At 38.6% G+C, this 25,709-nt stretch overlaps 3 protein-coding genes across 5 annotated transcripts; 1 reads left to right on the forward strand and 2 right to left on the reverse strand.

The window, feature by feature from the left end:
- Positions 1-54: 54 nt before the first annotated feature.
- mettl17 (methyltransferase like 17) lies at positions 55-6,296 on the reverse strand. Its single transcript, XM_085254492.1, has 14 exons — positions 6,027-6,296; positions 5,001-5,142; positions 4,753-4,902; positions 4,564-4,651; positions 4,176-4,257; positions 3,962-4,035; positions 3,785-3,879; positions 3,587-3,657; positions 3,203-3,310; positions 3,030-3,098; positions 2,899-2,949; positions 2,705-2,797; positions 1,447-1,643; positions 55-309 (listed from the first exon to the last, which is right to left on the reverse strand). The coding sequence occupies exons 1-14, from the start codon at positions 6,093-6,095 to the stop codon at positions 216-218; spliced, it is 1,383 nt and encodes a 460-aa protein (XP_085110618.1). The 5' UTR covers positions 6,096-6,296; the 3' UTR covers positions 55-215.
- A 29-nt stretch (positions 6,297-6,325) lies between these two features.
- parp2 (poly (ADP-ribose) polymerase 2) lies at positions 6,326-18,547 on the forward strand. 2 transcript variants are annotated; one of them, XM_085254490.1, is made up of 17 exons: positions 6,326-6,690; positions 7,734-7,943; positions 8,205-8,381; positions 8,561-8,631; positions 9,144-9,194; positions 9,915-10,011; positions 10,118-10,193; positions 12,478-12,580; positions 13,188-13,341; positions 13,470-13,611; positions 13,702-13,765; positions 13,844-13,978; positions 14,837-14,964; positions 15,127-15,226; positions 15,664-15,762; positions 16,120-16,244; positions 18,089-18,547. In XM_085254490.1, the coding sequence occupies exons 1-17, from the start codon at positions 6,618-6,620 to the stop codon at positions 18,246-18,248; spliced, it is 1,965 nt and encodes a 654-aa protein (XP_085110616.1). In that variant the 5' UTR covers positions 6,326-6,617; the 3' UTR covers positions 18,249-18,547. The 2 variants fall into 2 exon arrangements, with proteins under 2 accessions (XP_085110616.1, XP_085110617.1); XM_085254491.1 differs by lacking the exon at positions 6,326-6,690 and adding an exon at positions 6,708-6,820.
- A 544-nt stretch (positions 18,548-19,091) lies between these two features.
- On the reverse strand, positions 19,092-25,392 carry LOC146553251 (protein lifeguard 1). Of its 2 annotated transcripts, none has more exons than XM_085254496.1 (6): positions 25,013-25,152; positions 23,662-23,927; positions 21,833-22,033; positions 20,746-20,874; positions 19,630-19,773; positions 19,092-19,414 (listed from the first exon to the last, which is right to left on the reverse strand). In XM_085254496.1, exons 2-6 carry the CDS (start codon positions 23,914-23,916, stop codon positions 19,280-19,282), a joined length of 864 nt encoding a protein of 287 aa, XP_085110622.1. In that variant the 5' UTR covers positions 23,917-23,927; positions 25,013-25,152; the 3' UTR covers positions 19,092-19,279. The 2 variants fall into 2 exon arrangements, with proteins under 2 accessions (XP_085110622.1, XP_085110623.1); XM_085254497.1 differs by having other exon boundaries at positions 19,093-19,414; positions 25,107-25,392.
- Between the last annotated feature and the right edge of the window lie 317 nt (positions 25,393-25,709).

Below are 25,709 nucleotides of genomic sequence, written 5' to 3' on the forward strand. Positions count from 1 at the left end.
GGTAAATTCAATTTCAAAATACTTTTTAAAAGACATTTCAGTCCAAAGAGCATCACACTTAAAAATATAATGGTTTATTGGAGGTGGTACACAATAAAGAAAACTGCAGAGAGGAAATGTATATGTAATTTGCAGCTCCTTTGTCTATAAATCAAAGTATTATCAGTTTCACGATGTATCGTATGTTTCCACAGTCTGTCTTTACGGCTGAATCGTCACTCTGAATCACTGTTGACGTCTTCCTCTACACCCCGAATGATCGGCATTTGATCTCCCCAGTCACTGCTCCGAGCACAGCGGTACATATCTCTGATTAAAATGACATTGAAATAGAACAATTAAACAGAAAAAATCCAATACAAAACAAAACAGTCAAATAAGTCCATCAGTGACAATAAAACAAACAACAAAAAGCAATAAGAATATCCAGCAACCAAAGGCTGCCTGTAGCACAGAGTATCGATTATTATGACATACAGAAGGTTTACAATGAATTTCTGCTCCATTTGGTCTAGTTCTGACACATTTTCGGATCACATAATTCAGAATTATAGCCAAATTTGATCAGCAATTCCCCAGTTTGAAGTCCAGGCAAGCCAGATCTTTTGCTGCATTTCCTTCCCTCATTCTCTCTTTCTGTATTTCCCGCATCTTTCCTGCGTGCCTACCTGTGTCTAGGAAATCTTTAAACACCCGAGGAGTTTTGTTAATTTTAGAAAACGTTGTTGATGAACTGCGTGGCCCCACACTGAATCAAATTCAAACAGTACGCAGCCCTAATAAGCATTTTAATGACATATTTCTTCTTAGTTTATTTTAATGCACCTGGTCCCTAACATCATATCCTAAAAACCCTATGGTATCCGATCTGACCTAGAGTCTTAATATCTCTGGATTCAGGACTGATATCCTCTCGATTATAAAATTAGACTTCAAACGTTTCTTTTTGATGAAACCTGAGCAGAATTTGATGACCCTGAAGAATCCTTTTGTCAGACTGCTGGGGGACTTCCCATGATGCACTGAGCAGTTCTTCTTCACTCTCTTCTTTTCCCTCCCAATGCACTCACCTGTCACTACTGAATGTCAGTACCTTTTGTCTTCTCTCTCCCACAGAGTGCATTTTGTCTTCATCTCTCTATGCCAGAGATGGGCAACTCCAGGCCTCAAGGGCCAATGTGCTGCAGGTTTTAGATGTATCCTTGATCCCACACAGCTGATTTAAATGGCTAAATGGGTCAACATGTCTTGAAGTTCTCCAGAGGGCTGGTAATGAACTAATCATTTGGTTCAGGTGTGTTGACCCAGGGTGATATCTAAAACCTGCAGGACACCAGCCCTTGAGGCCTGGAGTTGCCCACCCCTGCTCTATGCTAGCATTTAAGGAAAAGGACTAAACCTATTCTGCAGCTGATGAATTTGTGTGACACTGATTTTTCTTTTTACCTGCTGTGTTTACGGGCTGTCACCACCATGTGCTGTAGCTGTCCGTCCGGGCAACACATGCGACAGTGGACATGCCTCGTTCTGCGCAGCACTGGTGCAATCAGCCTGGCCCACTCCACACCCTTTGTGCCTTCCTCCACTGCTTCTGTCCGCCTCAAAATTAGGTAGCTGAACTTCTCGATCTGACGGTCATTGTGCTGGAAAAGAAAAAAAAAGGGTTGATATGGAATTCATTCAGCATTTATCTGAAAAAACACAAAACAAAACATGTTTGCATATATAGCACCTTCTGTCAGCAACAAATATAAGACAAGTGTAAATTAATAATACTTAAAAGGCAACAAGAATAAAAAGTTATGAAGTTAAAAATAACGAATTCAATCCAAGATAAAATCTTGGCGCAAGACTTTGTGTCTTTTATGTTTTACATGCTATTAAATAAATATGAGTTTCCTGATAATATACAATAATACGAAACTTCAGCTGCGTTCACAGAAGGGAATGAAGTGCAGCTGATTTTAATAGCAGAGCCTGGTACAGAAGACTATATGTTGTTTTTGCAGATTACACTAAAATGTTTTAGTCTTATTTGGTCTGTTGCTTGGTTTGCAGGACCAGCATTCTAAGAAGAAAAGCCTCAGAACTTCCTCTCCTCCCGTCACCCTTCCAGCTCATCCGAGGTGTTCCCAAAGCAGCTGAGGCATAATCTCGTGGGTCTGTCCCAGAGATTCTCTAAGTAGAATATGCTCAAAATGCCTCACCAAGGAGATGTCCAGGTCATATCCTAGTCAGATCCTCAAAAACCCTCAGCTGGCTCCTTTCGAGTTGCGGATGTACTCTGAAGCCCTCAGAAAGGACTCCCAAATGACAACAGTGAGCCACCCTGCGGAGGTAGTTGATTTCTACTGCTTCTATCTGTGATCTTTTTGTCACTACTTAGAGCTTGTGACCATAACTGTATACCCACCACTGCTTGCCATCTTTCTCTGAGGGCAACTCTAGACTGAGAGTCCAGCCCCTCTCCAGGAGACCTGTTGCAGAGCACCGGCTGTGCGTTGAGGTGAGCCTGACTATATTAGCTGGTACTACTCAAGCACTAATTCACCAGTGTTGTCTTAGGACAATAAGGATAATTTAAAATTCATGCAATGCTGCTCCGGTGGAGTCCAAGAATAAAAAGAAAGAGACCTGGTAATTAACAGATTAGATCCCATTTAAAGTGAAAAGCTGTAAACAGACATAGACAGTTGAGTCTTACCCTGGGTAGAGACAGAGGTTGGTAATGCTGCTGGAAGTTGCAGGGTGTGACGGGCTCATGGGCCAGTTTGGGACACACCAGTTCATGTGAACACTAAAATAAATAAATAAATGAATGAATAGACGCGCAATAAGACTGAGACACTAATGGCTCTAAGTATGACTTTAATTAAATCTACTGGGTGTTAAACTTACTGGAGCAAACACTGATGCTGGCCTGGAGTCATAAACGGTCTTCTCTTGTTTCTGGAGTCAGAAAACCAACAATTTAGTTTGATAAATAACAACTATTGTGAACTGCTGTCTTATCCAGTGTGTTTAAATACCTTCAATAAAGTATCTCTGGCTTCCATGAGTATCTGATGGCCCTCTTTGGTCCCATTTTCCACCAGCACCTAGAACATAAAATGCAACGATTAATAGTTTTTTTTTCTGTTTCCTTTTAAACACCAGAGGCTCACCAATCATTTTCTTAAGTTGTATCTTTCTTTGATCTCACCAGATATGAGCTTGTCTTTCTCCAAAGAGTGAATGCTGCCTCCTCTCGGTCTTTCACATTTGGCAGCTCTGAGAGGGTAAAAGCTGCAGTGACTAAATCAAACTGCACCTGAAAGGAGAAAAAGGATGGTCAGGATTTCCAGTTGTTGAGATTATCTGGAACATTAATGACAGCAAATCAAAAATATTGGGATTTTCTTTATTTTTTGATTTTGTCTGTTTGTGTTCTTTTCTAGAACAACAACTAAAAATATTTTAAAAATTCATGTATAACCCAGAATTGAAGTCTAGAATATTGCATATACATTTTTAATAACACACTGATTTTTTAAAATTCTTGACAGTGAACACATTGTGACTTAAATAAAAGCTGAGGGAGTTTTACCTTAGGAGAGACAGGGAGAAACTGCCTGAAATACACTTGTTTGATGCAGGGTTCAGCTCTTTCGTCATCACCTGCTCAATTCAAAAAAAAAAAAAAAAAAAAATAATAATAATAATAATAATACAATCCAGTCAGTTCTTATTAACATCTGTATTTCACATAAAGAAACAAAAATAAATTGTCTACATGTGTGTCTACCTTTCAGAAGTTGTTCTGCCAAAATGTTCATTGGCCCTGAGCTGTCCACACACACCATCTCCTTCAAAGAGTCACCCCAGCATGCGTGAGATGCCCTGAGGAAACGGCCAGATTATAAACTTAGTTTAGCTATTCAGACTAAAGCATTTACATGTTTTACTAGTGTTACACACTAACCAGACAACTGTTCCTAACCCAGAACCAAAATCCAGGAGAGTGTGAGGAGCAAAGGAGGGATCCCTCTTCTTTATCTAAATGATGAGGGGAAAAAACTGCAGGTATAACTGAGTTTAACCACAAAAAACAACTTGTGCTTGGATTCAAGCGATTCTTAAAAAGGAAGCTCCCTGTATCACCACGTAAGCCGATCGCCTCCACAGCACTTTGCTACCTCATTCAGAGCTCTCCTCACTGCAGCGTAACCGCCAGCAAGTCGAGCTGCCATGTAGACCACGCCGAGCTCTTCATCGTACCTGAAACACAGTGAGATGCTTGTAAATCTACTGCACGTCAAATTTAAGGACCAAAACTACAACTTCAGGATGGATCATGGTGGAGCGCAACCATTCGCTGGGTTTATCTAAAGAAAGCATCTTAAGTCTGTTAAAGGTATAAAATGTTCAGCATTTGTCATAAATCGCAGTTTTAGCTTCTCCTATTATGGGTAAAAGAGGCTTTTTCTCCTTTAGGAATCAGTAAATATAACAAAGAGGCATTCAGAACAGACTGAAACGTGAAAAACTGATAATGGATAACACTGTAGTTAAATGACATGTTACTTCGTGGGTGCCCAGTGATATGTCGTTCTTCGGAGCTCTGAGAGAACTTTCCTCCTAATGCGGTCTTCCATTGCTTGCTCGTCTATATCTGCAGAATGAATGTATATTTATTTTTTCTAGCTGCTGCATGATATGATCTTGTTGCATGTGTATTATTACTTTTAAAAAAATTATACATATGTCACCCACCTCCTCCCTTTTGCATGGCTTTCTCCCACAATTCTTTCTCCAGGCTCACAGCTTTCTGCCTCAGAGTTAAATCCTCGACCGCTCGTTTCCTGCTCCACAGGAAGTTCGTGAGCTTGTGAATGCGCTCAGGAAGCTGATTCACCTGAGCTCCTACAGATGCAGAGATGGATGAGAGGCAAAGGGTTTCAACCAATGAAGCTGGTCAGAAAGATCTGTTATATTAACTGATTTACCAACACTAAGCTTACTGTGAATAATCGACTGTGCAGCCACGTGGAGTTCCTCAGGTAGCCGTAGAGTTTTCAAGTTGGTCACACCTGGGTGTTTTCTGTGTGGTTCACCCTTTAGGAAATCTACCTGTGGCTGTGGGTGTGTAGCTGCACTTATTGCCTGAAATAACAGGTTTAAATGATGCTGTTTTACTGACCTTTGAATTAAACTAAAATATGATTATATGAGGAAAATAAAAAACAGGAAATCCAATTACAGCCAGATTTTAGAAAAAAACAAACAAACAAAGAAACCAAACAAAATCTGTGTTTCATTTTTTTCAAAAGATCCAGTGGCCACTACATTAGGCACATGTACTGTTTGAGTGCTTGTTAACGTAGGTATTTCATCAGCTAATCACATAGCAGCGACTTAACGCATTTAGGCATGCAAACATGGACAAGAAGACCTATGGAAATTCAAACCAAGCATCAAAATTTGGATGAAAAGTAATTTATGTTACGTGACGTGGTTGTTTGTGTAACAATATACTCGAGTATTGTTGCTGACCATGTCCACCTACTTATGATCACAGTATTCTGAAGGCAAAAGGAGGGCCTATCCAGTGCTAGCAAGGTGTAAATAATGAAGTGGCCAGTAAGTGCAGTTTTAGTTTATTTAATGAAATGTTTGAGTCCAAGGTAACTGGGAACCAGACAGCAGCCTTACTGGCTCCAGTTATAATGTCAGAAAGACATAGCCAAGAGATTTTTTATGCTGAGCTGATAATAACCCCAGAAAATCCCCTCAGTGTAGTATTCAGAGATGTGTTTGGGCAGTGTTTGAATGAACGTAGAAATCATGTTTTACACCAGTGAGAGTTGGCAGCCCTGACATCTGGGGGACAGGTAGAGTAGATTCACGACTAAATGGTGTATATTATGCCAAAAATAAAAAATAAAATGTAAATGTACAGACTGAAACTATTTTGTTCTCTATAGCTTATGTGTCTGACCTCTGCGATTAAAAAGCTGCATTCAGTGGTAATATCAATCCGTACTCACCCGGCACACCAGCATCGCCAAAGGTTTTCTCTGACAGAGAACACAGGCGCTAAATCTACGCGGTACCATAACATCTGCTTCTAACCGTTACGTTTAAATGGCTTAAAATTCAACTTTCATCCAGCCTTCCTAAAGTGTCACGTTAGAATCCCACTAATCCTTCAACAAAATAATTCCGACCACTACCTAAGGCGGAACACTTTCGCCCCTAATCTCTGTTCCCACCTCAGGAGAACAACGAAGAGTGCTACTCCGCCTACTGTCCAGCATCTGCGACATCAAGTTTACCTGTCGGCCACGGAATAGACAAAGTTGGGACTAAATGAAAACAAATATAAACCTAAATGTATTTTAAACTTTGAACTGCGTTTAATATAAATCGCTGGCATATTAACCGTCTTCGCACCGGAAACAACAATGGCTTCACTTTTCGCGGCGGAGTGATTCATCTTCACATGAAACAATCGTTTGTAGTGCGGCTGCCGGTCAGGAAACAGTAGTACGGTGGGGAAAAGTTTCCCGCCGTGTTTTAGTGTTATCGCTGAGGTTCCCCTTTAACAGCAGCCAGATAATTATTTTTAATAACCCACCATGAGGCGAGCGAGAAGTTCCAGAAATAAATGTGAGAGTGCACCAGAAAATGGAGAAGCCCAGTCAAAAACAGGTCTGTGTGTCGTATTAGCATAATATTGTAGCTGCTGCAGGGTAACTACGCCATTGAACTGTGGACATGTTCGGACAGGAGACAGCATGAAGATCAATATTATGAAGCTTCACTCATAATTCAGACACCGGTACTGTCTGTGTGAAATAATAATAAAAAATTGTCAGCTTAAAAAACAAACGAAACAATTTTTGTAGCTCGGTTTGCTGATAAATCCGGTTGCGTTTCTAAAATTTCAAATAAAATAAGTTCCTAAGTGAGCAGTTAAAACGACCAATAAAAAAAGTATTTATTTGTTGTGAGCTACATTTATTGCATACCAAAAGCGAAGGGGCCTTTTCTAATGTGACCTGCTTACTGTCTAACATATACTGCTAACATTCTGGAATGTTTATGTTAAATATGACCACTTTAATTGTAAAATAATGATGCCAATGTGTGTAGAAATGATTATGCTTTAAATTACTGTAAACATTTAATTTTTGACATTTTCCCTCAAATTTTTGTTCCAGATGATGTCAGTGAGAGGGTTAACTCAAACATGATCATGCTACTTTTTAAACCTGTTTGTCTAGAGCAGCCAATCAGAACAAACTTGGAATAAAGGAAGTTTGCACTGAAATGAAGGCGAGAAAAAACAGTTTGTTCTGATGCATTTGTTGAACTAAGGGGAGAATTCGAGTGTAATGAGCTCCCTTTAAAAGTAAGGCTGATTTTCTTTGCAGCCACTCTTTGCTTTGCTTCTGTTAAAATTAAAATGTTTCACAGCTATTTGCACCTTCCAGGAAAAAAAGAAGAAGCATGTATTGGTTTTATTTTTATTTTTACTATTTTGCAGTTTATCCAGACGTTTTTTCATTTTTTTTAAACAACAGCAGCATTAATACTTTTTTTATTTTAATATAATTGGTATTTGTCAGGGGACAAAAATTAAGGAAGAGGTATTACAGACACAGAGTTTTAATAACTTAAAGACTTGTTTCTGATCTCTAAAAGGCCACTGTGTAAGAGTTAGATTTTCTTCTGTGTGTATTTCTAATCAGTGTGGCAGTGGATGGGGGATAAAAGACAGTGGGAACCATACTCTCCATCAGCCTGTGCCGTCTTGGACTCGGCCGTCTCTTCTGGGAAAACATCTGTCACTCTCTCTCTGGGCTCGGGGACAGCCTACGAAGTTGATCTGAAGAAGATGGTTCAGATCAATCCTGTCACAAAGTACAAACGGAAAGTTCGCTGTCAGAATGTAAAAGCAGGTGTGTTTTTCGCTGTGAATTTTCTGTCATCCTCCCTGCTCCCTGTATTCTGTTTTCATAAATCCTCATTTTTAAATTGTGTTGCTTGATATTTTCTTAACTGCAGTTTAGTTCATTTTTAAATAAATGTCTTTTGTAGAAATGGTATCTAAAACATAATTTCATAAAATTTATATAGTTTATTTCAGTTTAAATTTAATTGAAAAATCTGAATTCTTGGAGGTACTCACAGTCTTTCCTCTTTTCTCCTGTTTTATTAAGAAAGTCAGAATGAAGCTGGTGACGTTGCTACTCATAATGAGAAACCAGCTCAAGTTAAAGAGGAAGAGGAGGACACAGAAGAGCAGCCTGCAGCTAAGAAGAGAAGAGGACAAAGCAAGAGCCAGACAAAAACGGAAGAAATGCCCAAAAAAGCCAAAGAAGAAGTAAAAAGTGAAGGTAACATGGATCTAATTTCTTTATATACTTACAAAATTTTACAGCCATGACAACATTAGTCATTATCAAAGCACAGTAACTTTTAAAGCTTTTAAGGATCAGGTAAGCATGGAATTGCATCTGAACTGTAGATGTTTCTTCACCTCACTACTCTTTTGTGTTTGATCTGTTCTGAACAGAAGTTGTGAAGACAGTGGTCATGAAGGGAAAAGCACCAGTAGACTCTGAATGTAAAGCCAAACTGGGAAAGGTACAGTGTTGGCATCCACACGATATATAAATCTCACGATTCATGTCAGTCATGCTTGTGGTTTGACACCTGGCTGCTATAAGGCAAAGCTTTCCCCCAGTTACAGTTCCTCTTGTGACAAACTATTCTGATCAGTGTCTGCTTAAACACAAATAAATCTTTCAGTGAAGCTTAAATTTTCTAAATGGTTGTTTTCAACTGAATACCATATATATGATTGTGTTTTTCCACACACTAAACAGATAAGCAATAAATCTGAGAAGTATTGTTACAATTAGAAGATAATTGAATTCATCTTACCTAATTGTCAGTAGATTTACATATGACTGTTACATGAAAATATAAGACGTGGTAATTGGTTCTGTTTAAATTATTTTTTAACATAATTGCAAATCTGTTCTTTTTAAACACAAAAAAGTAAATATTTTATATACAAATATTTATATTTCCTGAATGCAGACATGGTGGGATTCTTTTGATTTGTATAACTCATTTTTATATTTCTATTTCAGGCTCATGTTTACAATGAAGGAAATGATGTTTACGATGTGATGCTCAATCAGGTAACTCAATTAAAAGGAAATAAATTATGCTCAGTTCCATCTTTATAGTTTTTTTTAGGGCTGTGTGACTTAGATCAGCCGTCCCCAACCCCCGGGCCTCGGACCGGTACCGGTCCGTGAGTTGTTTGGTACTGGGCCGCGAGAGTTGAGGCTCAGGTGTGAAATGTATGGTTTTCAGGGTTTTTATCGGTTTTCAGCGTTATTTTGTTATCGTCAACTCGGTTTTCCTGGGTCTTTTCACGTGTGTTATGAATAAATCTTCTTTTTTTCGGTACCGGTACTAGTTTTATTTTGTTGTATTTTTCCGCGACACCTTAAAGGCCGGTCTGTGAAAATATTGTCAGGCATAAACCGGTCCGTGGCGCAAAAAAGGTTGGGGACCGCTGCCTTAGATGGTCATACTAGGACTATCCCTGTCTACAACATCATCTAAAGTCAAAAGCTGAAAAACCTGCCAGAAACTGACTGTTTGGAGCAGACCAGAGGTTTTGGCTCACAGGGATTATTTGTGCACACGCTGACCTTATTGTTCAGTAAATATGCGATAGCATGATAGATCCATTTTAATAACATTTATTATTATTTCATCCTGGAGCAGTATAGGTAGTACTTTATAGGTAATAATGAAAAAGTGAAAACTTTAAATCTCACAAATTCAGTTTTTTAGCTTCAGTTTCCAATTTGTAGCCTGCAGTAAACATCATTTGTTTCAATTTGCAGACAAATCTTCAGTTTAACAACAACAAATATTACCTGATCCAGCTGCTGGAGGACGACAGCTCCAAGGTTTACAGTGTGTGGATGAGATGGGGCAGGGGTATGTTCAATGTCAACTGACAGTTTTTGTTTGAAAATATTTGTCATTTTGCAGAAATTGCACCACCTTTGTGCATTTTGTTGATTTTTATCATTTGTTTCTGCAGTGGGTAAAGTAGGTCAAAACAGCCTTACAGTCTGTGGTGGAGACCTGCTGAAGGCCAAAGATGTCTTCAAGAAAAAGTGAGTTTTTCTGACGTTTTTAATTTGGTTCTGCCTGCTTCTAATGATGTTGATTTATTAACAAATCGTTTTAATAATTACTGTCTTTCTATTATCGATAATATTTGCCCTATTAAAACTAGACTAGCCCCTGTTACAAAACCCTCGCCCTGGATAAACGACAGCATTCGCTGTTTAAAGCGTGTCTGTCGTAAAGCTGAGCGTTTGTGGAGAAAGACTCGTTTACAGGTTCATCTCTTTCATTTAAAAGACCTTTTAGTTTCCTTTAACGCTTCAATTCGTGATGCAAGGGCTGCTTATTTTTCAAACCTAGTCTCTAGGAGCAGAGGTAACCCTAAGGTTTTATTTGACACTATTAGGGATATAGTTGCTCCGGCTTCTGCTGCTGTCCCAATTTCTTCGAACGAAGACTGGGAAAATTTTCTTTCCTTCTTTGTTGAAAAGGTTAGCAATGTAAGGAGCAACATCTCTCCCTCCATGTACCATTTGCCTGTTCCGATTTTACTTAAGCCTGTCATATTTGAAAGATTTTCACCAGTGTCTTTACCTGAGTTGTTGACGCTGGTTACTTCAATTAGATCATCCTCTTGCCCCCTTGATATTTTATCTGGGTCTTTGTTTAAAAATGTTTTTGAGTCTATTGGTCCTAGTGTTCTTAAAATTATTAATGCATCTCTACTCTCTGGTCAGGTCCCTGGTTACTGTAAAAGTGCTGTCATTCACCCACTTTTAAAAAAGCCTAAACTTGATCCTTCTTTGCTTTCCAGTTACAGACCTATCTAAAAATTGCCTTTTATTGCCAAGATTTTAGAAAAGGTTGTGGCCAAGCAACTCACAGTTGTTCTAGATGAACATAAAATTCTCGATAAATTTCAATCTGGCTTTTGTAAGGCTCACTCTACCGAAACTGCACTTCTTAGAGTGTCTAATGATATTTTGATGAATTATGATGCTGGAGAGTGCACTGTTTTGATGTTGCTGGATCTGACCTCTGCTTTTGACACTGTTGATCATCTTATTTTGTTAGATAGATTAAACCACTGGGTGGGTGTATCGGGTACCGCATTGGAATGGTTTAAATCCTATTTGTCAAATCGATCTTTCTCTGTGGCTGCCTCTAAGTTCAGATCCTCCGTCAGCTCTCTTGCCTGTGGGGTGCCTCAGGGCTCTGTCTTGGGACCGTTATTGTTTTTGTTGTATTTACTCCCTCTTCTGCAACTTCTTAGCTCTTTCTCTGATATTTCATATCATTGTTATGCAGATGATATTCAGCTATATATCTCTTTTAGGCCACCTGATGTTTCTAAACTCCAAATCTTGCAGTCCTGCTTAGATTCCGTTAGAGATCGGCTGGCTGGTAATTACCTTCAACTAAATGCTGATAAAACGGAAGTCATTGTCTTTGCTCCTGAGAAATTTGTTCCCCTCGTGGTTAAAAATCTAGGCCCTCTTGCTTCTTATATTAAATCCTCCATTAGGAACCTTGGTGTTACACTTGATCCAGCTCTGACGCTGGACACACACGTTAAATCTTTGGTTCGCTCTTGTTTTTTCCATTTAACAAATATCGCTAAGCTGAGTCCCATTGTGTCACGTTCCGAATTGGAAATGATTATTCATGTTTTTGTTTAATTGCGCTTAGACTATATTAATTCCTTGTTTACTTGCTTAAGTAATGCCTCCCTGGAACGACTGCAGGGTGTTCAAAATGCTGCTGCTAAGCTTCTGATAAAGCATCACAAATACTCAGATGCCACTCCCCTGCTGATTCAACTGCATTGGCTCCCTGTCAAGTTCAGGGTCCATTTTAAGATCATAATCATGACTTATAGGGACCTGCACGGTGTAGCTCCAACTTACATAAGTGCTCTTCTTCTTCCTTATCACCCCAGCAGGTCCCTGAGGTCTTGTGACCAGGGGTTGCTGGTTGTCCAGCATACAGGGTTAAAAACAAAAGGTGACAGAGCGTTTGTATCAGTGGCTCCCAGACTCTGGAACTCGCTCCCTTTGAGTTTGAGATCTGTGGACTCAGTCATGTCTTTTAAAAAGCAGTTAAAAACGCATCTGTTTAAACTTGCTTTTGGTTGATTTTGTTTTGTTTGAGATTTTAATGTCTGTTTTCTGCCTCTGTAAAGCACTTTGTGATTTTATCTTGAAAGGTGCTATATAAATAAAATTTTACTTTACTTTACATTATGTGACTGACAGTGGAAAAAGAAAGGTTTTCCTGGTGCCTTCATGGATGTGTGTTTGGTGAAATTCCAACTTGTTTGTTTTGCTGCAGGTTCTTTGAAAAGACCAAGAACGAATGGGAGCATCGAGATAGTTTTGAGAAAGTAGCTGGAAAATATGACATGGTGTTTATGGACTACAGCACGAATGAAAAGGTACGTTTAGGAAAAGTCTTACTAAAAGTCATTCTTGGCATTTAGCAGCCATGTTGGCAAAGCCTCTGGGCGTTCTTACTTTGAAATTCCTATATAAGTGAATAGAAAAAAGCCATACTACTAGCGGCAAAATTACTGCTTCATAAACACCTCAGTCCAGAGGCCTGAGCTGATTAGCATCTCTGGGTCCTAATTAGCTCTTTGGGGGTTGGATAACTGTCATCTCTGTTGTTTAAGAATTGTACCATAGATTTCTATTAAGGAGTCTTTGAGTGTTATAATGCCGAAACTTCTGTCAGCAGAAGTTGCACTGGAGAAATATGTTCAGAAATATGTTACATTCAATAAAAGATCACAGTAGATAGCCGCCCCTCCCCGAGCCTTGTTAAAAGGGATTTTTTTCTTCCCACTGTCACCAATTGTTTCCTTATATGGGGGCTGTCTGATTGTTTGGATTTTTTTCTGTATCTTTTTAGGGTTTCACCTTATAATATAAAGCACCTTGAGCTGACTGTTCTTGTCATTTGGCACTATATAAATAAAACTGAACTGAATTAAAAGGTTGGATGTGTCAGATTGTATTCTTGGATGTTTTTCACCATTCCAGGAGGAGAATCAGACCACAGTGGATACTGTACCAAAAAAGAAAACCTCCGAGCTGGATTCAAGGATTCAGTCTCTCCTAGAGCTCATCTGTGATCTGAAAGCCATGGAGGAGTGTGTGCTGGAGATGAAGTTTGACACCAAGAAAGCTCCTCTTGGTCAGTCTGACTCAAATTCATTATTACAGGTTGATTTGACTAAATGAGAAGATGAAGTTGGTGACAGAGTGACCAGTATTTCCATGCACGGTGTCAGACTTGACATTTTTCTTCCTTTCTACCATTAGGCAAGCTGACCCCAGAGCAGATCCGAGCAGGTTACTCAGCACTGAAGAAGATCGAGGATTGCTTGAAGAAGAAGAAAGGGAGCAGTCGTGACCTTTTAGAAGCATGCAATCAATTTTACACCCGCATCCCACATGACTTTGGGTAAAAGGATGAAACTTTAGACAAAACCAGAGTGTGGATAGTTACCACCGATTCCTGTCTTGCTGTAACTAAAAGGTGTAACCCTTATAGGTTGAAAACTCCCCCACTTATCCAAACAGAAGAAGAGCTGAAAGCCAAAATTGCCCTTTTGGAGGTAAAATGTTTTGATTTTATTCGGTTTGCTTAAAAAACCTTTCTTAACTGAACAATGTCTCCCATCCCTGTTTTAAAGGCACTAAGTGACATCCAGATAGCAGTAAAAATGGTCACGTCCAGTGAAGACAGCGATGAACATCCTCTGGACAGACAGTATCACTCCCTCCGGTGCAAACTGCAGCCTCTGGACTCCAGCAACAATGAGTACAAGGTCAGTGTGATTTAAATAATTAACTAACCAGTTTTACCAAACCGTGTCACATTATTGATGTTACTTGTTCTTAGCCTCAAAACAATTTGATAGGCTGATGTAGTTGCGTAAGACTTTTCTGCATCTAAATCATTATGCACAGAGAATAATTTATTCATTTGTAGTCATTTCACTTGAAGTGCTGCAACCTCAGCGTTGACTAGTCGATAGTTTGTGGTGAATCTTCTCATCTGATCATATTCTCCTTGGTAGGGCAATTGCTGGTGTTACTTTATTAATGCCAAACCTGTCAGGGCTCATATATTATTTTTGACAGCAGGATGAACAGACTACTTGTGACCTTCTGACTGCTAGTTAATTTATGTTTACACTAACTAAACTAACTAACACTATGTCAGGAACATAGTGTTCCAAAGGTCTGTCTGCAAACACAGATAGTTAGTCTGTCAGCAGAAGCTGCTGTTGAGTTTGTGAAACCTCCTATCATGTCCAAATGTGAAAACAGCACAGGCTCTGTTGTTCAGCTGAAATAAAAAAATATTTGATATGCTGGAAATATTAGCTTTTTAATGTGTGATTTTTAAAATAATTATTATTATTATTATTTTTATTTAGACTAAAATATCTGGTGGGGCACTGCTCTGTAAACAGTGTCAAATCTTGTTTAATTTAATCCAGAGATAACGTGCATATATCTCACAGTGAACTGACTGATACTGAGTAGGTACCATGGAGATTTCCTTTGGCTGACTACATTTCCATTCACACTAAAACTTGTGTAGTTGTTAGTCTTCAGTATTATCTTGGATTCCTTTCAGCATTTTGCATTGAGCTAACTTTCCTCCTCTTTGTGTGAAGGTGATAGAGCAGTATCTGCACACCACTCACGCCCCCACCCACTGTGACTACACCATGACCGTGCTTGACATTTTCTCAGTGGACAGAGACGGGGAGAGCAAAAATTTCCTGTCACAGTTAAGTAACAGGTAGGAAGAAATACTGTTACTGCTTTATGACTTCAAGCTGACTTCAAAATCAGATTTATTATGCTGCATGTTTGCATTGATAAAAATCCAACATTGATGTCAATGAAAATTATGGGGGGTTTTTTCACAATGAGCCAAGCTAACCATCTACCTGTCTGCCAGGACTCTGCTGTGGCACGGTTCACGTCTGTCTAACTGGGTCGGCATCCTCAGTCAGGGACTTCGAGTGGCCCCCCCTGAAGCTCCTGTTACTGGTTACATGGTAGGATGGAATATCAAAATTCAAAAAGACCAGTCCTTAAGACCAGTCTTAGGTCCAACACGGGTTGCAGTACACTAGCGGAAAGCCTGGATATTAAATATTCAATATTTATTGAATATTGAATATTTACAGTACTTATTGTTGTCATCATTGTTCTTCATTGGTATCTTAAAATGTCTTGATCTTAATTTTTTAAAACGGTGTAGGAACCTCGGTGAGAGAATGAAAGACAAATAAAATATGCAGTTTGACTTTGTCTCAGCTTGTATGTAACAGAAGTTAAACACATTTTTAAGAAAAAATCAATAAAATTGATCTAAATAATTACATTTTAAGGAGTCTCTAAAATGTGATCAATTTTCAACATGAAATTATCTCAGGCATTGAAATTGAACTCACATCGGTATATTACATTTTCTCATTTCTCTTTCACTCAGTTTGGTAAAGGTATCTACTTTGCTGACATGTCATCAAAAAGTGCCAACTACTGTTTTTCCAACCAGAACAACAACGTTGGACTGCTGCTACTGTGTGAAGTAAGGGTGGTTTTTTGTTTGTTTGTTTGTTTGTTTGTTTGCCATTAATAATTTTCATTATTGAAGTTTTGTTGCAGCTGCTCTGGCCTGCAAATGTCTTAAATTTGCTGCCAAGGAAATGTCTTGTCTGTAATCTGCAATGAAGTTTTGTTTTTGCAGGTTGAACAGTTATATTTATAATTTGTATCCAGATACTTTTTTGATCCTGCAATGAGGATGTTTACTGCTGAGGTCTCAGGTAGAGACCCGTAGGAAGCCAAAAAAGCTGAATTTGATACCCAGAAAAATTCCTCTGCAAAGTGTAGTGGCCTAAATATAATGCAGCACTGGTAAATATTCATATATTCATGCCCACAGGTCGCTCTGGGAGAATCTAATGAGCTGCTGGATGCAGACTATGAAGCAAACAATCTGCCTGCTGGAAAACACAGCACCAAGGGTCTGGGACAGACTGGACCTGACCACAAAAACTCTGTCACACTGTAAGTCTCTCTAATTATAATGATATATTTAACACAGGCCAGTTACTGCTCAGTTATTTGGTCCATTGCTTTAAAACGAGGCCTTCATAAGTTTTAGCTCACTCAAAACACAGCTGCCTATCTTGTTTAGCACTGCTCATTCAAGGACAGTATAGACGGGATGCATGCAACCTCTAAGTTCAGTGAAGCAGTTCTCCAGCTGCTGCTTACAGCAGGTTTCCAGAGTCGTCTAAGAACTGTCATTACCAGCTGCTGTTGTAGTCTGTACGACTCCAGGATAACAGACTCTCTGGAGAGCAGCTGAATGACACCAAAGAGCACAACAATACCCCACTGGTGGGAAAACGAATGCGAATAGTTTCTAAATGTAATTGGTAACCTGTCCAGGGTGCATCTTGCTCTATGACAGCTGGGATAGGCTCCTGCCTTCGTCTGATAAGTGGGAGAAAATGAATGCATGCATCAATAGATTGACCCACTTTGTGAAGAATAAGCAGTATAAATGTCTAACTGTGATCCCATGGTTGGATTTCAAACTCACTGGAGATGTAGCTGGATGAGAAACAGACCAGCAGGAAAGGGCCAGGGGTAGGTGGTTAGCAACATCCGAATTGTTTCAGATGGATTAAAAAACCAAGTTTGGATAAATTACCAAAGATTGAAGAGGTGTTCACATAACTGTGCCCCATATAAAATCGATGTGTTTGAAACACTGGGTTGAAGTCACTGTGAGTAGTCAGTGAGACTAGAACGATGCTCCCTAAATGCACTCCATTTACCAGTGAACAAATTCATAGTCACAATCTACAAAAACGATAGAGAAGATTCAACAGTGTGAACATTTTAGAGCCATATTTATTTGTTGTTGTTGAGTTGTCTAAAAACAAGAATGCTACAGAAAGTAATTTCAAGATATTAACGCACGGTTTACAGTCCTACATTAAGGCCTGTTAATTACTGAATCCTGTTTCCACTATAACGACTCTGTCATTATATATAGTGACAAGTCTCACCTTAGGCCTATATTTAACCTACATGCCATGAGCAGTAATTACATTCTTTTAGACTGGTATTAACAAACTGCACCTGTCCTGTTAGTAAGTTACCTGAAGCTGAAGAAATTAGTTTACGACTTTTCACTGCAGTTTTTTTAATGCCTTAAAATACTCTTTAATCTTCACATGGTGTACCTAATTCTGTTAAAATTAGCAGGAGGTTTGGAATATATCTTTATCACTTGCATAACAACAGCAGCCCTGCATTTGTCCAATACAAGCCCAAGGTTTGATAACGGAGCGTATTCTATTTGTAAATTAATTGTAGTATACTGCTGCACACTGTTTCACTACAGTTTAAGTGATTTGCAAAACATCCCCAGAGATGGATGGCATAGTGGTGCAGTGGTTAGCACTGTTGTCTCACAGCGAGAAGGTCCTGGGTGTGAATCTCCTGGCCAGCTGGAGTCTGCATGCTCTCCCTATGTGTGCTTCCTCGGCTTGTTAGGTTAATTGGTAATTCTAAATTAACGATAAATAAGAATGTGAGTGGTTGTCTGTCTTGTGTTGGCCTTTTAATAGATTGGAAGTGCCCTGCCTCTCGCTCCAAGATATCTGGGATGCGATTGAGCTTTCCCATGATTCTGAACTGGAGAAGGAGTTAAGAGGATGGATCAAAGATCCTAAAAAATAGCCGAAGAAAAAAAAAAGAAATTGAAGCCAAAGAGTGCAGAATATTTTCCTTTTTTGGGAAAAAAATTGTTACAATCACCTAAAAGAAATTTTAAACAAAGGTAATTTGTGTTAATCCCACGGATTTATTTTATTGTTTCTCGATTTCTTTCTCAGGGACGGTATGACGGTGCCGATGGGGCCTGGCGTGAAAACGGGAGTGGGTAAATCTAACGCTTACTCCCTCCTCTACAACGAGTTCATTGTTTACAATCCTGCACAGACTCGCATGAGGTACCTGCTGCGTGTAAAGTTTAACTACTCATCACTGTGGTGAAGCCTTGGGAACTGTGTGCCTTTGTGAAATATGGATGAATGTTTAGGCGTTTTTAGTCATTCTTCATGTAGCGTTAACTTCTATGTTTCGGGGCATGGGTGGGGGTTGGATGTTACACCTGAAAACACTCGTTCATATAAGGCTGCAGCAATTGCTCAACTGAGAAAAATCATTTACAGCTGTTTTGATAATATAATGAATTGTTTTAGGGTTTTTTCCAAGACAAAACTGTAGATGCGTCATCAAAGGCATGACTAGTGGATGTTTCATTATACAATAAATTATATTAAAAAGGAAAATCTTGCATATGAATTGATTTTTTTTCCCCCATCTTGGGATTAGTGCCAGCATTTTCACTTCTTTGACATCTTATATCGAATTGACTGCTGGGTTGAAATAACTCAAAATAATCACTGATGCTGGCAGCAGGATTTGCTGAAGGTTCTGCATCACCATATATAAATGAGTGTCTGAGGAAACCATGAGGGACCAACTGAGGGAAAACATCAACTTTGAGTTCAACTTTTTCTTGGATTTTCTACAGTTTCTCTTATATCCTGGTATCATGTATGAGAAAAAGCTGTTGTTCGACAGAGGTTTGTTATACTAGATACTAGATACTTTAACATGGAGAGGATACACAAAACCTTTTGCACTACTTTTTGTCCCTGTATATGTATATTACTAAACGTCCTTGGATCAGTAGAAGGTCTCATTATCATTATTAAGGGTAGAATGGTTTTAGTGTAGGTGTTTGTTGTAACACAAATATTCTTCTGGATCTGTTATGAGGATGAAGGTTTTTAAATTTTGAAGAGTGGGAATAAAAATAAATGACTCAACATAAAGTGTGGTGGGTTTTTTTGTTTGATTTTTAATGGATTTAAATCTGAGACAAAGACAAGATTCTATGCAAACAGATTTTTTTTTTTTTGTGTGTGTGACATGATGCGAGATTATATACAGCACATAATGATAGAGGACATTTTAATCCACAGTCTGAAGTGTCCGTTTGTTTTGTATATGCAGTTTCACCTCCTCCCCAGGATGTAGAGGAAAATTAGGACTACATCTAGGTAGATTCTGAGAGCAGCGTTGATGTAATCTTCTGGATCTGCACTGTAGGCCATCCTCCCCATCACCAGCTGACAGTCGATCACCAGGTACTAAGAGAGGCAGAGGAGGAGGAGATTTAGACCAGTGTGAGAAAAATGCGATCAAATTATATTAAAATATACTGTATTTTAAATTAAACAAAATACAGCTAATGCAGATTTATTTAAACTCCTTGAATTAAAGCTGAAACTCTTTGTTGTTGTATTTTAAAAGTGTCCTCGTTCGAAAACCTGTGGACCTTACTGGATCTTGTTCCTTCTCTTACCAATGAAAACAACAGAGCTCCCAGACATCCATAGATAACTTCAGCAATGTAGCTGTAGTAGAATGTGCAAAATATCCCAAACATGGCGACGTCCACGACCAGAATCAACAAAGCACTGTTGCAATAAGTAAAATCATAGCGAGTCTGCAAATAACAGAAAGACATAAAGACATGAATGTCATTATTAAATAATCTATCAGTGTCTAATCTTATTTAGATTTTTTTTCTGTAGTGCACAGTAACCATGTGACATATGAAATGAACATGTGAAATATTAATCTTTTGAAACTTGAAGCATATGAGTCTCATAAAATAAGGCATTTCAGATCTTTCAAATGCAAGGAAAAAGTGTTTGCATACTCTCCAAGGGACTATGTTGATGTATTTAAATGTCTTGAATGAGAAATAATCTACAATATGAGCAATATTAAATTTACTGTGATATAAAAAAAACCCTGCAAAATTAGCAAATGTTTGCACTGAAGGAGCCGGGACCAGTGATTTATAATTTTCTTTAAAATGAAAGATTGCTTAATCATTAAAAAATAGAGGGGAGATTAAAAAAACTATTGGTTGGGCTGATCAGTATCAGTATTTATAAATGAATATTAAAAAATATATATAATAATGGAATCCTTCAACCATGGTATGAGTGGTGAAGTTGCATAGTTTGTCCACCAGAGGGCAACCTGCAACTTCCCTGCTGGCAACACATGTTGGAAACGCCACAAACAAAACAACCCTCTAATCCAAGCAGAGTCGGGCAGAACGTAAAGCAGTGAATAAATAAATACAGATAATGAATGTTAGGGGAATCTATTTATGTTTCGTGTGTCTGAAAGAAAAAAAAATCAAATATCAGAATATTCGATATCAGTCTTACAAATATCAGTCAATTAAAATCATCTATGACCAAATAGTTAATCAGCTTCCCTTTCACGTTACATTTTTCACTGCATGCATTTTGTGTTATTCTGATGTGCTGTGGATTTTCTTTATAGAAACCTTTCAGAGTTTTGACTTCAAAGTCAGCTGAGAAATCTGCACTCTGCTTTGGTGAAGAAGAAGAAGAAAGCTTTTCAAATGTAGCGCTTCTGCACAGCCTGACGGTCTCACCTGCGCTGAAAAAGCGATGATTGAGATAGAAATGGCCAGCGTTACTCCCATAGCCAGGATCACAGCAGTGGTGTTGTGAAAGGAGGCGATGGTCCCCGTCATGTATGACATGCTCACAGTGACAACAAACTGGAGGTAGAAAATTAAGTGCATTAAACATCTCCAGAGCACGTGAAACACATTTTCCACTTATTTTCACTCAAAACAAAAAATAAGAACATATCAAATAATGAAAACAGAACAGAACATGTACAAGAAGCAAGGCCAGAAAGAAATTGTGTGAATGTGGTCTTCAGGTATGGATGCTTGTTTCCGACACTGAAAAAACAAACTTTTATATTCGAGCAATGTGGCCTTTTGGCCTCTGCTTTTCTAGTTTGTTGTGTTTGCCAGTCTCTTCCAGGAATTGCCGGGTTGAGGTGACCTAGATAAGAAAGCAGAACACATGAGCAGGTTTGGTTTAAGGCTTTTTCTTTTTCTCTTATACACACACTCATTCATACACTTGCCATGCATTCAGACATGAATGCACTTAATGAGTGCTTTTAAAAGAAAAGGTGCAGCAGTGAGCTTCTGCTTGCGTTTTGCTCTGCTGTACGTGCAGTATTTAACAACAACAGGAACAGGAAGAGCCTGTCCTAAATTAACATGCCAACCAAACCTGAAATCACTCAGTGAATCTGCTGCCCTTTAGAGAAAACTTTAGAGGTTTTGTTTTGGAAAATGTAAAAAGCAAACTTTTCACAAGTCATTTAGAGCTTTGAGTTCTCAGTTAGAATAGAAAAGTGCTACATAAGTGCCAGAACATTTACTATCTGTTTGTGGAAGTCTAAATCTTTGACAAAAGTCATCAGTGGTTTTTTTTGTTGCTGTTGTTCTTATTCTGACCTTTATTTCCTTTTTTTTAACAAAGTTATTGCTGAGCACTTAGCACTTATACTTTAACTTCTAGTTTTTAGTTAAGTGGTTCACAAGCTGAGGTGCCATCCTGACTGCATGACCAAAGTATTTCACTTCTCTTTCCAAAAATGTGACTGTGCCGTGTTTCATATCCATTTGATACATGGTTTTGTTATTTGTGACCCACCAGTGCCACAATGTTCCACGGGTGATGCTGGCTGAAGGACTTGCAGCAACTGAGGGCGATGGCGACCACAACGAAGACGATGAAGGAACTGAGATATACCCAAATGTTTGATTGCACTGCCTCTTTGACCACGCTGGAGAAGGTGAACACGCACACTACAGTGAAGGTGAACAGCAGCTGGAGCGTCACGATGCTAAAAACCTGTCCCGGAAAAGAGAAAAGGCTGAGTTTTGTTTTTTAAATTACCGGTACAACTTTATTACTAAGTAACTACACTGTAAAAGAAAACTGCAAATGTTTTTCCTTAAATTTAACTCACATTAACAAAGAAGAACTAGTCCAACAATGTCAACTGTTTCCTTAGTCAGAGGCTGCTTTGAAATATTATAAACGTGGTGTCAAACATGCAGTTCTGGAGCCAGAGTTGGCTCACCAAAGACCCCAGACCAGCCCCCAGGATGGCCCAAAGAAATCTTTGATTTTTCAGTAAAATGCATACAGTACCTGGTGAGGTAACACCAACTTCATCACACTGGAGTCAAAGAATATTAAAAGTTGAGTATTTTTTAGATCTCGAGACATTATTTCAATCACAGAGTAAAATACTATCAATGTTTAGTGCGTGAAACCTGTAAATGTGAAGAGTTTGTGCTTTTCAACAGTCGCTGTGAATTATAATAGCAATAAACTTAAGCAATACACTTTTTTAAGGTGTATCATCTGCAGAAGCAGGGTTCATTAAGTGTTATTGTTTTTAAAACATACTTTTAGTTCTCTATATTAAAATAAAGATGGGTTGTTATACAATGTCTTTACTGGCTAGTCCCACTCAAATTGGGTTGTATGTAGATCATCTATTCATTTTCCTCAATTTATCCAGTTCAGGGTCACTTAGCAGCTGGAGCCTATCCCAGCTGTCATAGGGTGAGAGGCAGGATACAACCTGGAGAGGTTGTTAATCTGTGGCCATCCTAACAGAGTGGCAGCCGATCACATTTGGCCTGTTCAATATCAACAGTTAACCAAAGTGTGGGTCTCTGGACTGTGGAGAAAGCTGGAGTACCCGTTAAGGACCCTTGCAGGCTCAGGGAGGGCGTGGAAATTCAAGGATGCTTGTGTGGTCCTTGAAAATAAGTTTGACTTCTCTCTTTTCTCAAATCTACTTATTTGTGCTCAGGAAGAAAGTGAGAGAAACAGCCTCCTTAATCTTCCGCATACAGGCACAAAATAGTTCCTGATTTTGCCAACTGTAACATGTGATTACCACGTGCTGCAATTACCAGTTCATAAAATAAACAGCTCCCTAAAAGTAAACAGGATTTGAAACACCCAACTTCTCCCACTCCAAGTGGCTGTTGTGTGAAAGTAGACCCGACCAAAACATCTGGCTGCTATGTTGACGTGCCATTACGGCTTCCTGTAACTGGCTGTGAAATTCAGGGTTACTTAAGTTTTGTATGTTTTAATTCCTTTTTGATTCTTTTCCTCTTTTATTGTTTCAGTCTAGTTTTTAGTTTTAAAAATTGCTTTATTTTTATGAGCGTTTGTGTTATTTTCAGTTTCAGAATATAGAATAATATGTCATTTTTCAGGGGCAAGAAAGTTGACTTACTCATTTAATTTAGTCTGATTTTTTTAAGGTGCATAATATTACTTATTTTATAGCTAAATGGAGTTAAAATTACTGATCATAACAACAACAAAAGAAAACAGTTTTGTGTTGTTGTGTTGCAGCAAATACAAAGAGTACTTGGCGCACATGTCTCAGAAAGATTTTCAATATTTATGGTGGATTCTTAGAGTTATCGTCCAAAACGTAGCGTACAAACCTTTCTAATAAACCCTTTCCTCACTATCTCGTCATCAAAGGAAGATGAGGACACCAGCGGAGTCGTTTCTGATGATATCTGTGGGTTTATGTCATGGAAAGACTCATAACGAGAGATTTGAGGTGGTTTGTACACTGGTGGGGCTTCAGAGTAGGCTGGAGGCTGCTCTTCTTGGTAGGAATGCATCGATGCTGAGGGGACATCAGAGCCGGGATCGTGCTGTGTCTCCTTGGAAGTGATGGAGTCTGCTGACATTCTGGTAAAAACTGAAAGTCAGTGACAAAAGAGGAACCAAATGTAAAAGTTAAATTCAAGTAAACATCAGCTGTGGCATGTATATCAGCACAAGTGGAAAGTGCAAGGTTTAAAAAAATACAATAAAACACGAGGACGTCATTAAAATCAGTAACCGAGCTACTAAAATAATATTTCTACTCATATATTTGGTTTCAAATAGCTGCAATAATTCTGAATGCGGACAGAAGGGTCATGCACAACATTGCAAGTCAGATGCAGATTGTTTTTTAAAAAAATCCAGGCTTGCTGCTGACTTGTTACACAAGAATGATGTGGGCACTGAGAAGTAAAATGTTTGATTTCAGCATTTACCGTGGGAAAGTTGGTGTTGTGTCAGCTGATGTTGGCTAAAAGATTTATGATACCCAATTAAACTGAACTTATTTTGCAAACTATATTGCAGTTTTCACACTAAAATTAGACATGCTGTCTTTACTTAAAAATTAAACACTTGAACACAAATGACCTTACTTTACTTCATTTAAGTTTAATGCACATTACACAATATTATTTTAGCTCATTTTGTTACAAATGAACTGTTGCTGGGAATATCCTTGATCTTTTTTAAGTTAAGACTACTTGTAGACAATGAAGTGTTTAATGGACAGAGCTCAGTTTTTGCTGCATCTTACATGAAATCTGTTTTTATGGACACTTGAATTAGAAGTCTATAAAGGGAACTGACCCAGAGTCATGGTGGCCTTTTAAACCTTTCAGGTTTTTGGCCACACTACAAGTGGAAATCATATCAGACATCCACAAGAATCTGAACGTCTAAACACAGCAAAACTTAAATAATGATCACAACATCAGTAAAGTAAGAGTCTGAAATTAGACATGATCAGATCCATGAATTAAATAATGCTGCCTTATTTAGAAAAAGCAGTCCAGATAATTAAATGAAACAAGAACAGTGCAAATTAAGTAAACTATAAAACTTGCAAACAGTTGTTTTTACCAGTAGGAGAAGCACTGGTGTCAGGTACACAGGACGTTACCTTTTACATACTGTAGTATAGGTCTATAATAGAGAGTAAATTATTGTTCTTCCTACCTCTGTTGCTTGATAATTCCACAGTACTTAATGTGATGAAGGCTACACGTTAAACCTGGACAGGCTGACGATGGCAGCTGTATATTTTACTTACGTGATATTGAGTTTCACTTCCTTCCACTTTAAAGTGGCGAAACCTTCTGATGACTGACAGGGTTTAAAAACTCCTTTGTTTCTTAACAGATCGTTGGCCATTAAAGTGTCCAAGGACTTCCCAGGGTCCTCCTCAGTCTGAACTTTTCAGGTCTGTTTACATCACTGCCTCTTTTCAGTTTCATTTTCATTGTGTTTATACAAAACAACTATAGTGTGTGTTGATATTTAGGAAAATCCATTCTTTCCCCGACAAATGCTGTGATTCTTGTAACACTGGCTGCCGGACACTTCCTAAAAATTTAAAGTTACTTTACTTTCTTCAGGTCAATTTCTGGAGCAGTTCAAGCTTAGAGTTCAATGGTGACGTCGAGTGCAGAAGAGGAAATAGCTGAGGGGCATCATGTGGTAGAGCTGGGAGCTTCAGTTCACAGATACTGAGGGGATGTTGTGGTTTCAACTGTAAAAAGAACTAAGGCACAAAACATGCTTTTAAATACAACAGTAACATGTTGTGCCCTCCCTGATTTTTAGATTTAATGCAGAATAAAGTCAGAAATTCGGAACTTGGAAATGACCACATCACAAACTTAAAGCTCAGATT

This window comes from Mchenga conophoros, linkage group LG18 (assembly GCF_057382185.1).
Source record: "Mchenga conophoros isolate Kocher_MC1m ecotype Shallow Benthic linkage group LG18, M_conophoros_male_GT1.1, whole genome shotgun sequence".
Classification (NCBI taxonomy): Eukaryota; Metazoa; Chordata; class Actinopteri; order Cichliformes; family Cichlidae; genus Mchenga; species Mchenga conophoros.